At 40.9% G+C, this 13,769-nt stretch overlaps 1 protein-coding gene across 3 annotated transcripts in view; it reads right to left on the bottom strand.

Annotated features, from left to right (window-relative positions):
- The window catches only part of LOC132261577 (uncharacterized), an 84,994-nt gene that overhangs the window by 20,853 nt on the left and 50,372 nt on the right, over positions 1-13,769 (bottom strand). For all 3 annotated transcript variants that reach the window (XR_009468430.1, XM_059760452.1, XM_059760453.1), the window contains exon 3: positions 1,339-1,547. Coding sequence is in view for 2 of the 3 variants with exons in the window: in XM_059760452.1 (XP_059616435.1) it covers positions 1,339-1,547 (209 nt within the window). In the remaining variant the exon portion in view is untranslated. The remainder of the gene's footprint in view (positions 1-1,338; positions 1,548-13,769) is intronic.

The following is a 13,769-nucleotide window of genomic DNA, read 5'->3' on the forward strand; positions in this document are numbered from 1 at the left end:
TCATTGTAAATGTTAGTTTAACCCAGTTGATTTTCGTCATATTTTTACAGTCGCGCATAACAAGTAATTGCAGAGTCCGGAAATTTCTAGACACACCTCCTGAACATTTGAAATTCCAACGTCAACTTCTGACTCCTGGACCTAATCAAAATATATATGCATTTTTATCGAGACTATACCTGGAATTGTGGAATAGTTGGGACATTGTTAGAGCGGAAAATAATGTATTGAACTGGGCATTGTGCGGCCTTGCCGTTAGCCTTGTTGAAAATTCATCCCAAACTCATTTTCAAGTGACTCTTTTATGGGTGGAGAGAACTATGCGAAATGTCTGTAGGTGAAAGAACAAGGCAATTGTGTGGGCCATTGTGCTTTCGAGCTCTTGGGCGGCAAACACATCGCATATTCTAAAGTGAATAGAGCGATTTTGACGATGGAGATGAAATCCAATTTGTATTCCACTAGCAAAATTCCCATTGGGACCAAGTGACTATTTTGGGGTTTTCCCACGGGCCACAATGATTCTTCATGTGCGGACTTTTCCGACTGCGATCCACACTTCACAAGCGACGGCTAAGTTGAAATTAAGTGGCCGCATATCTGTTCAGTTCCATTTCAGTCCAGCATATCATCATCCCACTTCTGCCGTCATTGTCATCATTCCGTCCGCACACTTTCCATTTCTCCGACCGCCTCTTGAGACGCTGCCCGACCATTTTTTCTCCCCTTGGAACATGGCATCAACATGTTGGGGAGGTTCGCCCCCAACCCTTGTTGCTTCACATGCGGCGCTGAGTGTCTTCCCGAAAATTTCCTCCGATGGAGCACACTTGCGGTTGGCGCCTCTGCCGCCAAACGGGGAGTCGAGAGTGTTTGCCAAGAGGCAGCCACGCACTGCGGAAATGACAGTCGCAAATCTTCATAATAGCCACTCAAGGCAGATTACTCCTTCATATTTTGCGCTCTACCAGGCGGTATGCATTAAAAAATACTTTTAGGGCATTCCTTGTGTGCTCCCATCCCTTGGCAGCCCGCCGAAATGGGGTGAAGCACCAAAAGGCAGATTTTCTATGCACGTTCTCATGTTCTTTTATTACTTCGTACGCGGCAACCTTCAATATCACACGGCTTTAATGTAGCGCGCCTTCCGCTCCTCGCGCAATTCTATTGAACCTGCGTTTGAATATGCCGACAATTTAGGCAGAGAGGCCTCGATTGGTAAAGTGCGCAATTTGAAAGAAAACACGACACTCTGATAATGTGTTATGTTATCATCAAATAACTTGAGATGCATTGCGACGTAGAGGAAGATCGATCTTTGGCTTAATCGGTACTTACATCTATGGAAATTCCTGGCAGTTGGAATACGTGGGCTGGCGGCATATTTCTCGGAACATATCTGTAGAATTCATTGCCATCTTTGTACCACTTGACCGAGTACAGAGCTTCGCCGTCCAGATCGTAGTGGCACTCGAGTCTGGCTGGGTTGTCTCTAACTATGTGGTTTGGTATCCGGACTTCTGTCAACCGAAGACTGTCGTTGGAGTCTGAAAGAGACAAGAAAAACTTAGTGATAGGCGAAATTTCATTTGCCACATTTGCAGTCTGTCGCGCATGAAATCGATTGGCATTACAATAGCAATCTGGCAGGATGGATAATAACGACAATTATGACAGATGTGCGAGTGAATGAAAGATTTTATTGAGCAGTCAATAAAGTATATTGCGTCTAGACTAATAAGACGCGAAAACACGCTTTTGTTATGCGAAAATCACAGAGACATCGTGTTCTTTCGCCTAACAAACTTTTTTCAGCTAGTTCATCATGAATGATAACTTTGTAGAACAGCCAAGAAGAGCGTAAAATAACGAAAGACCCATTCAACACTTCCTATTGATTTTAAGGCTGCGGCTAAAAGCTTTCAAGTGATAGCCATTTCATAATATATCTGAACTGCACTTTGTGCAGGCATGATGATCAAAGACGAAGGCATTGGTGAGAATAAAAGAGTAAACAGAGTCAGTGGCAAATGCCGAGACTTTTCTGTGTGCGCTGATGGGCTTTGGGAGTAAACAAAGTCTTTACCACACATTCCAAACCCCAGAGCTTCAGTCAAAAGCACAATAAAGATGATGATGATGAAGGGGGAAATAAAAGGAATTGCGTGTGCTGAAGCCTCGAGAGCAGCATAAACATGGCAACGCCCACATGGAGCTAAGCCATAAAATAAAATGCAATGAAATCAAAATCGGATAAAATACAAATGCACGAGACAGAGAACTTGGCCATGTCCCTCTAAAACAACACCGTGGGAGCTTTAGACGGCGAGGCATCAGCCTTGGAGATGCGGGAAGATTAAAGTGCTTCGGGGGATGTTTTATTCAAGCACCATGACGATACAATGTGCATTATGTCGCGAATTGGAGACAGCGATTTCACTGAATAAGGAATGGGATATCGTTTCTCTCTCACTGGCAAATTTCAGCTTATTCTCCACCCCAAGATTTGAGCTCTTCCATTGCGCCAAACTCACGACAAAATTCCATTTACCCCTCTCTCTCTCACACTTCCTCTCTTCAGGATGACAATGTGACTTTTCTGTTCTGGGATTTCAACATTTCCCAGCTTCTTCAGCAGCGACAATTAATTCGCCATTGTGCTCATAAGAATGATAGTCATTAGTGGTAAAATTTACTTAATTCTCCATGTCCTGTGCAAATACTTTACAGCTCTGCTTCAATTTTAAGAACAAAGGTGAACATTACGATTCTTAGTTCTTAATACCAGCATTTTAGGGACTTCTCCTTAGACGTTGTTTAATTTAAAAATGTAGTGAATTCAACGGGAATAACTATGACAAGCACAGCCCTTCAGTTGGTGGTGTGAGTAATCCGCAAAGGGACAAGTTATGAAGCATAGACAAGAAATTCCCTGTGAAACCACAAAAAGCCAGAACATGGCATTTCTTTGCAATACAGGAAAAAAAACAATATTTCTAAAGAGACGGGAAAAAGCTCCCCCAGCGATGACGAGGCTGGATAACGGACGGTTCCAGTGACACGCACACACCCCTGCAGAAAAATGGTGGTAACTCAATAGAAGTGATGCCCAGTGCGATACGAGGGGTGGGAGCAGTCGGCAAAATATTGCTGTGCGTACGTGGAAAATATACCAAGGAACATCCCTCTTATCGTGGCATCTCGGAGGCCACAGGAGATGATAATGGCCTGGTGGATTGCTTGTAAGGTCATCACACATAATTGTCCACTGGGACAGGCCAAAAATTCTCGAAAGTTTTGTGTACAAATTTTCACGATATTGCCAGCAGAGAGATGTGTCATGGCGAAAATGTTGCCCTCCGCATGTTGCTAATCATCTGGGAAAAAGGATCTCCCTGGCAGTGAAATTTAACTTTGTGAAAGCGGAAACTAATGAAGTGAGGGAGTGGACTGATAAGAACACCATGTCCCCAGTAGTTGGTCACACAGAACTTTGCTAATTTGATTCTCAATGTGATAATTCAGTGACACAAAACAACTTTGCCGAAGCACAAAACATGGTGCTGCTCCTTGAAAAGGACACACACACACCGTCTGAGCTCTCGACGAGTCCAATACTATGGGTGTTTCTGCAGAAGGTTAAGCTGATTTGTAAATGATAATTTCACTGAAAATTAAATGAGGCACGAAGAGTTTACTCGTCCAGAAAGTTGGATGGGCTCGGGGCCCACGCCTTAATGCGGGGTGAACTCTTTCTCTGCAGAAGGGCATCTTGTCGGCTGCTGGGGCTCAATTCTTCCAACTGTGCCACTTTTACGGGCGCCTCACGAGTCCTCCAAATTAATATTGTGACCCAGAAAAGCTCCTTGTGGTGTGCCGATGAATGGGGAGACACATTCTTAACCGATGAGTGGAGTGTGTGTGTGTGTGTGTGCATAAAGTCATGTTACATCTCCGATGCCATTCGTCTTCTTTTAATGCGATTTAACAGTGTCTAAATACGGACACACTCATCTGTATTCGTCCCAGAGCGCCCATCCTCAAATTAAAACGGATTTTCCCCGGGCATGAAAATGGGTATGGAAAAAGGACGAGTGGAAAGTATTAAAATGAAATCCTTACATTCACAACAATTTCACCGCATTGAAATTTGGGTGTTTTTCAGGGCGAGTGAGTTGGTCTGGGGCTGTACCAGCAAACAACACACTAATTAAATGGTATATAACCCAAAAAACTCAAGACTGTGACTTGCCTCCAGAATCAAGTGGGATTAGCTGGGAATACAATTCGCTCCTATTACAGCATCAGCTAAATCTCAAATCTGCCGATGCTTAAATCCATTCCGTCGAGATTTAAACACGAGCGCTGTAATTTCATCCTATTTTCGGATGATAGTCATTGCAGTCCTTAGTTGAATGGTTGGTTGAATTAACTTACGAGACAGAATGCTTGTATTCTTTATGCGTCAGCATTATAGCATGAATTGAGGCGATGAGTAACAGAAATTAGCAAATAGGCAACATTGCGTATACAAAAATATTCACAAGACTGGGCTTTGCCAGTCTGAAAAATTAGAGAATATGTTTTAACTCGGGATGTTTTGCAATTCACGCAGAATTTAGCATCCTAATCAAGAGTAGCAAACTCAAATTCACACTACTAAAATGCCTATAATATCAATATTTCAAACCAATTATTTATACTATGTATACAGCAAATGTTATACATTTCATTGCAAACTTTCAAACTATTATTTAACAAATTTAGAATGCTCACTAAACCCCTGCAGCGTCCGCAGAGAATTTGCAGTTTCAACTTCAATTGGCACTGTGCGCGAATCTGTGCAAATGCAGAATTTACAATTTTCATGAAATCAGATGCAACTTTATTCAAATGTAATTTATTACTGCTCTCCCCGAAATCCGACCCCAGGAAGGAATTAGAAAGCAATTTCTCGTAAATTGTTGTTTACCACGTGGAATTTATGATAAATTCCACCTGCAAACGTGCCTCGTTCACAATCATGCACAATTAAGTGTTTTTATCGTTGCGTCATAAATGTTTTAAAACGGAATTAGTGCCAAAAGTTAATCCATTTGTAACAATTCAGGGAAGCATTCCTCGGGTGCTGTGATAAATTGTACTGCGGACTACCATGGCGCACCTACGCTAATAAACCAGCCAAACTATATGCGATGTCATACTTTTTTCATCGCCCAATAAATTCCGAGTGAGTTGAATTGCGAGGGGTTGTCGTGTCGGTGGCGGCGGGAAAAGTGCGAGGGCGGGATTCGAGGAATGCGGAAGTCAGGCTGTGGAGAGTGAATTGGGCGCCACTTCTTTTTTCGGGCTGTGCCTCTTCTGACTCAATTAAGGGATCCCTGTAGAGATAGCAACTTAGATACTTCCCACCTTCAGTCACTTATCCCGAAATCATCTCAAGGGTGGTACAAATATTTGCATAAAACACTCCACATTAGTATCCACGCTTTTTTCACCCACAGCGCGCCCGAAAGGGTTGATTATACTCCCCCATGAAAATTCATAGCTTTACTTTCTGGCAAATGAAGTCATTCTCTCATGGCTTCTTGTTCTTCCACTTCGGGTGATGCTTTGCCAAGCACAGCGCAGCCCAGGAAATGGGTTGCACAGTGAGAAAAAAAAGAAGTGCGCGCAAAAGAAGTTAAACGATGAGAAAGCAGTGAAAACTTTCCTGCCGGAGGCATAAAATTTACAAAGAAGGAAGAGAACGCGCGTCACAAAAAAGCATAATGCTGAATTTTTATTATTAAAAAGTTTGCAACGCGATGTGTATTTCGAATTATGACATCTTTGAAACCAACAGATGCTATCTGGGTGCCGAAGCTGGAGGGTGAAGGAGAGGAAATTGCCGAGAGAGTCTGACAACAAATTACAATACTAACCCATAAAAACAATATCAATTAAGTATAACTGCAGATGACAAAATAATCGTTACAATAATTTCATTATGTTTATGGTAGTGTAGTAAAACCGAGATGAGGGCGGCTGATAGTGAAATCGCAATCATTTCCCGCTTAAATGCTCCTTTAAAATTTCGCACATAAAGAAATCACAGAGTGGAGGCTGTTAACTTGATGCTGCGCATAGATAGGATTCCAGATATTATGAGAGATTTGTGCCTTTGAAAAATCAATGTGTTTAAAGAACAAACAGGAACTTTTGTGGCCAATGTCCTGAGAAAGGGGTGAAAATACTGTGGAGAGCCATGAAAATCTAATGTCTAAAGGTGCTATTTGAGTCGCGAAAAAAGCTTTTTGGTGTCTTCATTGGGAACAATCTGAATAAATGACGAAATGACTGCAATTTTATTTAATTTCCGGTGGCTTGGGTGGCAACTTGTGCCGGAGCGACCGGAGCATAAATTTTACGGTTATTGTAGTATTAATCAAGGGTGTAACACTCACGCACCAAGAGCGTCGTGCGTAATTTTATTGCAGTCTCCCCCGAAGCGTGGGGGGAAATTTATTTATTGTGTATCGTGGTCCCTTCCGCCTCCAGGAGTTGTCACGTGTTCCGCACAGTTTAGCCAATAACCTGAAGCAGGGCTGGCGAAATAGCAAAATAATCGAATGGGTGTGAGTGGCGTGATAAGGGGCGCAGTGAGGAGTCTTCTCACTAGGCGAAACTATTGCCCATGCCGAAGAAGGGATCACACTTTGCGCAATTAGATCCTTGGACGCTTGCTGTGTGACCTCCAGGGACTAAACCCGAAAATAACGACGGTCACGTTTTACGACCCGGATGGAATGGACGGGGGACAGCAGCGTTTCTTGGTTCGCATCAACTTCCAAATGGTGGGAAATTGAAAGAGAGCAGAGGAACCCAGCGAAATTATTCAAATGCCATAATACCTCCATGAAATAGATATTCTCTCGGCACTTTTAAAAGCTTTGCCCAATTATTTAATACATCGCTCCTTTACTGCCAACTCGCAGGGTTTTTTTTGATCAACTCAAGTGCTGATATTGCTATTCAAATTTGCAATACTTATCCAATTGGGAGATGTTGCGGAAGGTGCAATCCTTCCGCAACACATAGCGATTAATCTAAAGAATCAATAATAATTCTAAATTCAATGCACTCCAATTGATGGATAAAAGTTTCCATTGTTCGCCGGAATAACAATCGATTGATCTACATTTGTACATATGTATTTCAGTTCACAGTAATCCTTTAGCACGAGTCCGGAAAACGGATGGGATTTCAATTAAAAATTTCTCTCTTGTGGCGCACTGTAAATGTTGGCGTTTGAATTGTAGATCACAACATGGAGGAGTCCCGGTGGTGGTCTTGGGGCATTGGGAACTGCAGTCGGCGAGTGGGCGGGAGGCGATGTGTTTGTTTAATGGAAAATTCGAATTCAGTGGTTAAATTAAATGACAGTGAAAGCGGCGAAAAACCACAGGCACAATAATGCTTGAAAGAGCGGTTTGTGATTTATTGTGGCACCAACTCGCTCTCCTCACATGTCCTCAGCTATGCTAGCCCCATGCTCGCACTGCAAGGCATATTTTGTATCGCTACTTCATCTGCACCCCTTTACGCCCCACTTTGAACAGATAAAATTTCACTCGGGCGCTGCATTTGTGTTACATTCTGAAAGAGACATGAATTTCACGATGAGGCTACATTAAATTGCAATGTAATTTGATTATGCATTCGCATTGAGGGGCGAATTTGAAACTTGTTCACTTGCTTGTGTATATTTGCTTTTTGCACCCAGCACAGTTTCCGAGGATGCACTGAACACACCTCTTGAAAAAAGTTCAAAAGAACTTGTAAAAATGCACTCCAGCAATATTTCACAGAAGACGGAAATAATGCAGTGGACATTTCGTTACGGAATAAAGAGAAATTGATAATTCTTTTTTATAATTCTACTGCAAAGTAGCATATTGCATATTTTTCCAATTATATTCCTTTTGAACCAGCAATTAGCATTTGATGCAACATCATGAAAGAATATCACATCATAGCGCTAATTAATGATTGGTACTTCTATTGGGTACATTGTATTTTGGTGTTTTTACGATAATTGAACACTATAATTGCTTGTGGTGGAAAAACGTTACATATGTTTCATCTGGTTTTCACTGACCTCACAATATTCTATTGTTCTGCAGAAATAACTATTAAACTGCGTTGACACTAATTAGAAGAGCACGTCAATTCAAACAATGATTCCTTATTATTCTTGTCATTTGCTACAATTAAATTAATACATTGAACTAATTTCGGGGTTGGGATTATTAAAAGCATCCAGATCATTGCGTCACAGTTTAATGCATATATCGATGAATAGAATTTCAGCATAAATTGGAAAAGCGTGGAATTTCTGTCAGAAAAAGAATTTCACAATGGAAATGTTTCAATTTTGTGCTTACATAACGCTCGTCTATGGATTTATTTGCAATATTGGCAAGTCCATGTCCCAGAAATCCACAATTCTGTCTAATCAGCAATTTAACAGTGAATCTCGTTAAAGCGAATTGTCTTGTGCACTCACACCGTCCATATCTCCTGTCTGGTCACAATAATCCATTGTGAGTGGGAGACATTGTTGAAATAATGACACTCTTGAGGAGATATATTGGTGGATGAGGGTGAAAAAAGAGAGATGTTGAAGTCATGGAAGATACTCACTTGAAAAACTCTTCAAAGGGAAATCTATGCGCAATTAGAAAGTCAATCATTAGCAGATGGAGTGAGGATGTCGGAACGCCCGTATTGTTTGCGATAAATTTCTAAAATTCAGTGAATTTGTGGTATAAATAAAATATGCAAAATCTGTGAATTTATAGAGTGAATATTTATGCTGAGATTGTCATATTGTCAATGCAAATCGCATTTATGCATTTATCATTTCCTTGACTATTCACTCAGAATGTATATGATATTCTCTTGTGTCAACAATTTATTTATTTATAAACGTAAAATAGCATAGCTTGAAAGTGAATTGCCGAAGATTAATGCGACTTCATTGTATTAATAATATCTCTATACAAACCGAACGCTTCCCTCAAGTGAGTGACTTTGAGTAGACAATCCCCACTGCATTTAACATTTAACTCACTTTCAGCCATCACAGCCCCGAGGAATGCTGCAGAGGCGGACGGGGGTCTTAAAGAGGGAATAAGAGGAGTCATGAATCACGGGAAACTCAGCATTTCGAATCGTCTCCCGGGTTAAGCTCGCCTGGAATAATAGCAACAATTCCTGGGGATATACTTAAACTTCAGTCGGAGGCCGAACTCAATCTCACCCTCACATTCTCTGCTCGCACTTTTTTCCTCGCTCCACATCATCCCCCGCAGCCATATCCCAGCACATTCTCTCAACCACAAGTAGCGAAGACTATTAGAAATACTCATGTCTATATGGTGTTCATCAGGAATGAAACAGGGGAGTCACAGCTCAGTGATTTATGACTTCTTTCGCAATGGCAACATTGCCATTCACCGTCTAGCGCTGAGCAAATAGCGTTAAAGTGATGAGACAATGAGCCTTTGTCTAACCATTAGTGGTGGGTCTTATGTATACATAAGGATATCAAATAATAACACATTGTGTTGCCTGAGAAAAGATGATACATATGCAAGGAAATATGATTTGTCGCTGTCATTTGACGAATGAAATTTTCATGCTGATAATTTCGCTCCAGCATTTAAGCATGGCATCCGCACTAAATCTATGGCATTTCCACAACATGAGCGGAATAGGGGGTGGCAGAAAAGGGGCAGCGGGGTTTATTTATTGAAGAGATTTGCAAGTTTATTTAAAGGCCCACTGATTTGGGATGAGCTGAGCGAAAAGTTAATTAGGGACTGAAATTGCCAGTGACCTAATCTCTTGAGGAAGGTTGACACAAGTCATCTGAAAGTTCTTGTAGTTTTTCACAAGGGTCGTTCCTCGACTAATGAGAGACGGAGGAGAGTCAATATGAGCCTGTAATGAGTTGTTGGCATTTATTTATGGGAATTTTCGCCATTGTTCACCCGCTACTGGATGTTAAGAGATAGAAGTGAGATCATTTCATAAGTGATCGTAGATGTACAATAATAATTGAGAAATTGTCGCTTTTAGAAGCTTGATGTATCTTTTATCATGCGGTCTACCTATCCGTTAAAGTGAATAATTCACCTTTACTGAAGTTTTCAACTCTCTCCAAATTAGTTAGATGGTTGTTGTTGAATCTTAGACGGGCACAAAGGCGTTTTATGTGTGCTGAAATAAATCTGCCGTGTGATTAAGTAGTGTGCACTTTGATACAACCACGCAGTGGATGGAAGAGTGTGCAGAAATTGCCTTATGTGCAATATTCACATCTTCACTGGGTACTTTATTCTTTATATGCAAACTTTGCTACCATTGGCATAACTATCTTTCGTGGGAGAGAAGGATGATAGTTTGTTTTCCATATTTCCCCTTCAAGCAGAATCCTGGAGCTGCTTTGCGAGTAGGTGGCATAGTATAGTTTATGTGCAGAATTTTGCCTGAGAACATGTGAATCCTAAATTCCCATTTTGCCTCCCTGCACACAAAACAAACCCAACAATGAAATCATAATCAAGTATGAGGAGAGAGATGCAAGATATTTACTCCTCCTATGCCACTCCATGCGAATATACTGGCGAGATATACCAGCACAGTCCACAAAGACGGTGGAATAAGTTGGACCAAACTTAAATTAACCATGTGGCAGTATCGAGCAAACAAAAGACATTTTATACCCGAAATCTTCTCTCTCTTGCTGCTTTCGTAACATGTAAATTTCCACAAGAGATGGAGACGCATACCAAAGGAAAATTGTTCATTGCCATTCTATACGTGCACGGTGATAATTAGGGAAAACTTTTAATACAATCTTCAGCGCGAGTAATGCTTCGGCGATGTAAAGTCAACCATTCGCAAAATTACAAGTTTTCTCCTTAAAGATACGTTAAATGGTGAAATTTGCAGACTTTGTGCACATCTTGCGAGGTTAACTAGCAAGATGTCTTTGAATATGATTCCAAAGATGTTTATCATACGTTTGCTTAATTTCTTGAAATCATTTGATGTTACAAGATTTCTTCATAATCTCTACTTTCTTCTGTATAATTTTTCTGGGAACCTTCAGTGAAAAAAGACATGTTTGAAATTCTTCATTAATTTGTAAGGGAAAATTATATGGAATTTTGCGAGAAGGAAAGAAAACAACAAGTCCCTCATGTTTCAGCTCATCGAAGGAATTTCTTTGTGTAAACAATTCCGGATCCCCCAGAATGAATGAATGAAAGTGTGGCAATACCGCCCCCACAAGCCACCCTTGGCGCGCAGAGTGAGGAGCAACGCACTATGTCTTCCGCAATTTGGAGCAAAAGGGGAAATCCGAGGCAAGAAAGAGCTCTCGTGAGGGATTTTTCCACCCCCCCAAAACGTCTTGCACACAGTGGGAGGATTGGGGAAGAGACTCAAGTGAACCGATGTAGTCCATTTAAAAGATTTAGGTTTCAATTTATGTAATGTTATGTTGTGTTACTTTATCCCAGTGTCCTGGAAAAAAGAGCGGAGCGAGCGAGAAAGAATGGGCAACAATCCGAAGGAATCCAATGTTGGTCCCTGGCGAAAGCCGTACAGAATTGCCTACAGAATTGTTTCAATAAATTCTTGTGGAAATTGAATGGTATGTGGTGGACTTAATCCACCGCTTTTCCTCGTGCGATTACACATGTTTGTCCACCCGAAGGGGTGGCCAAAAGGTGTGCAAGTTGAGAGCTGAGCAAGTGAGGGAGAAGCTTCTGGAAGAAAGGCTAACACTTGTGCCGCACACTATGTATGAATTTGTGGGAGGTTTTGTGGCTCATAAATTGTGGAAATCACTTCCATTGATTCCCTGCCGTCACACACAAACACACGCTATGCCCAATACAGCCGTATGAAAAACGTATAAAGGATAATCGAAACCTAATTAATTAATGCCACGCGTTATACTTTCCAATTTATTGGCAGTTGTACCCCAGAGTGCTCGAGCCACAAGTGGAACGGCCCCAGCAGAACTAATATATTTGATATTTCACCACAAAAGTCAAATACACGTTTTCTAGCTGAACGGCCGGAAAATGAAAAGGATGACTCAAGGCAGGGGGGCAGAGAAGGTCCCGAGAGAGAGAGAGAGAAAGAGTGGAAATTTATGGGTTTCGGTTAAATGAATTATTCATTCGTGGCTAATGAAAAAATGACGACTTTCGACTAATTACAAGATTTGAAATGGCTCAAATTATTTATTCAATACTCTCCACGGAAGCTCGCTTCAGAGAGCCATGGCAGCCCATTGTGGAAGACACACGGCAATGGGCGAAATGGAATTGTAATGAAACTGACTGGATAATGTCAAGAAAGACTTCTATATCCATCGACTTTTCCTCATTATAAATGAATGCTAGGCGCTATGTAGATTCCTCCTGGTTTAATTAGAAGTTGAACAAATTGTTTTATACTTCCCATCGGAGTTGTGTAAACTTACCCTAAAGGGTTATTCCATTACTAGGCACTCACTTCGTCTTACCCTCGACTCCACCCACGCCGAACCCACCTCAATTTATCTACCCCATGCAACTCCCCCCGGGGGACTTTGAGATACCAAAGAGTGAATTGATTCTTTTCCATACCCTCACCGATGCTCCACGATCCCACGCAAAAATTTCAACTCTTGCAAAATCGAGCCTAATAATTTATTCATATGTCGCAGCGATAAACATTCTTGAGCTCTTCTCTGCCTTCAAATTTCGCCAAATTGGCAAAAATACACAAGAAGTTATTATCTCTCATGGGAATATCATATCAGTTTGAAAAAATAGCTTTTGCACAAAAGAGTGGGAGAGAGTTTAGGGATTATTTCAAATATTGTATCTCTCTCTCTGAGGTTTCCAATTGAATTTCATGAAGTAGAAAAATTGGAAAATCATGCTTTTCAAGAAACCCATGAATTTATACTTTAAGTAGTAATATTTATATGTTTCTCTTTTTTACGGCCTGTTAATTTTTAAAAGAAAACACAAAGATTGTTAGTCTTTCTTCCACATATTTGCTATTCATTTTTGAACGATATCGCTACCAGTCATTAGGTCAATTGGTTTCCTTTTGCCGTGTGAAAGTATTTATCTCCTTATTATGGTGTCAAGTGACTAATTGTCTCTCACCCTGAATCCAATTATCGCACCTAATTTACGGGCTCTTTTGATGGAAAAGTTCGATATGAACAACCCTTTAATGCACCACAGACACAATTTGTGTCAATGTGCTCTCTGGAAAATGAATCGAAACACACCGATTTCCTTAAACAAGTAGTGAAAATCATTAAAAAGACATGATAAATTCTCCTTACTTGCGCTTAATGGATAAAGTCTGGCTATAAAGTTTTCGTGCTTGAAATCTCCGAGGCGCTCTGCCAAAGTTTTCACATAGAAAAGCAATAATATAATTATTAATAACCAAAGTGTGAATTTTTATTAGCATCCAGAGCGAGTGGCTTTTGTGACTCGCGCATGCAATAATTGAAAGTGGTAGAGGAGAAAATTCAATAAACCTTAGCGCGCAACTCGAGGCTGTGAAAACAATTTTTGTCATTAAAAGTTTTAATTGAGCCCAAAAGAGATGGACCATAATTTGATTCCGCGTGAAATGTCATTGCTCGGGGGAGTACCGCATTTTTCACTCTCAAGTGAAAATAATCCTTGAGTACTGTT

This window comes from Phlebotomus argentipes, unplaced genomic scaffold (assembly GCF_947086385.1).
Source record: "Phlebotomus argentipes unplaced genomic scaffold, Phlebotomus argentipes genome assembly contig_15, whole genome shotgun sequence".
Classification (NCBI taxonomy): domain Eukaryota; kingdom Metazoa; phylum Arthropoda; class Insecta; order Diptera; family Psychodidae; genus Phlebotomus; species Phlebotomus argentipes.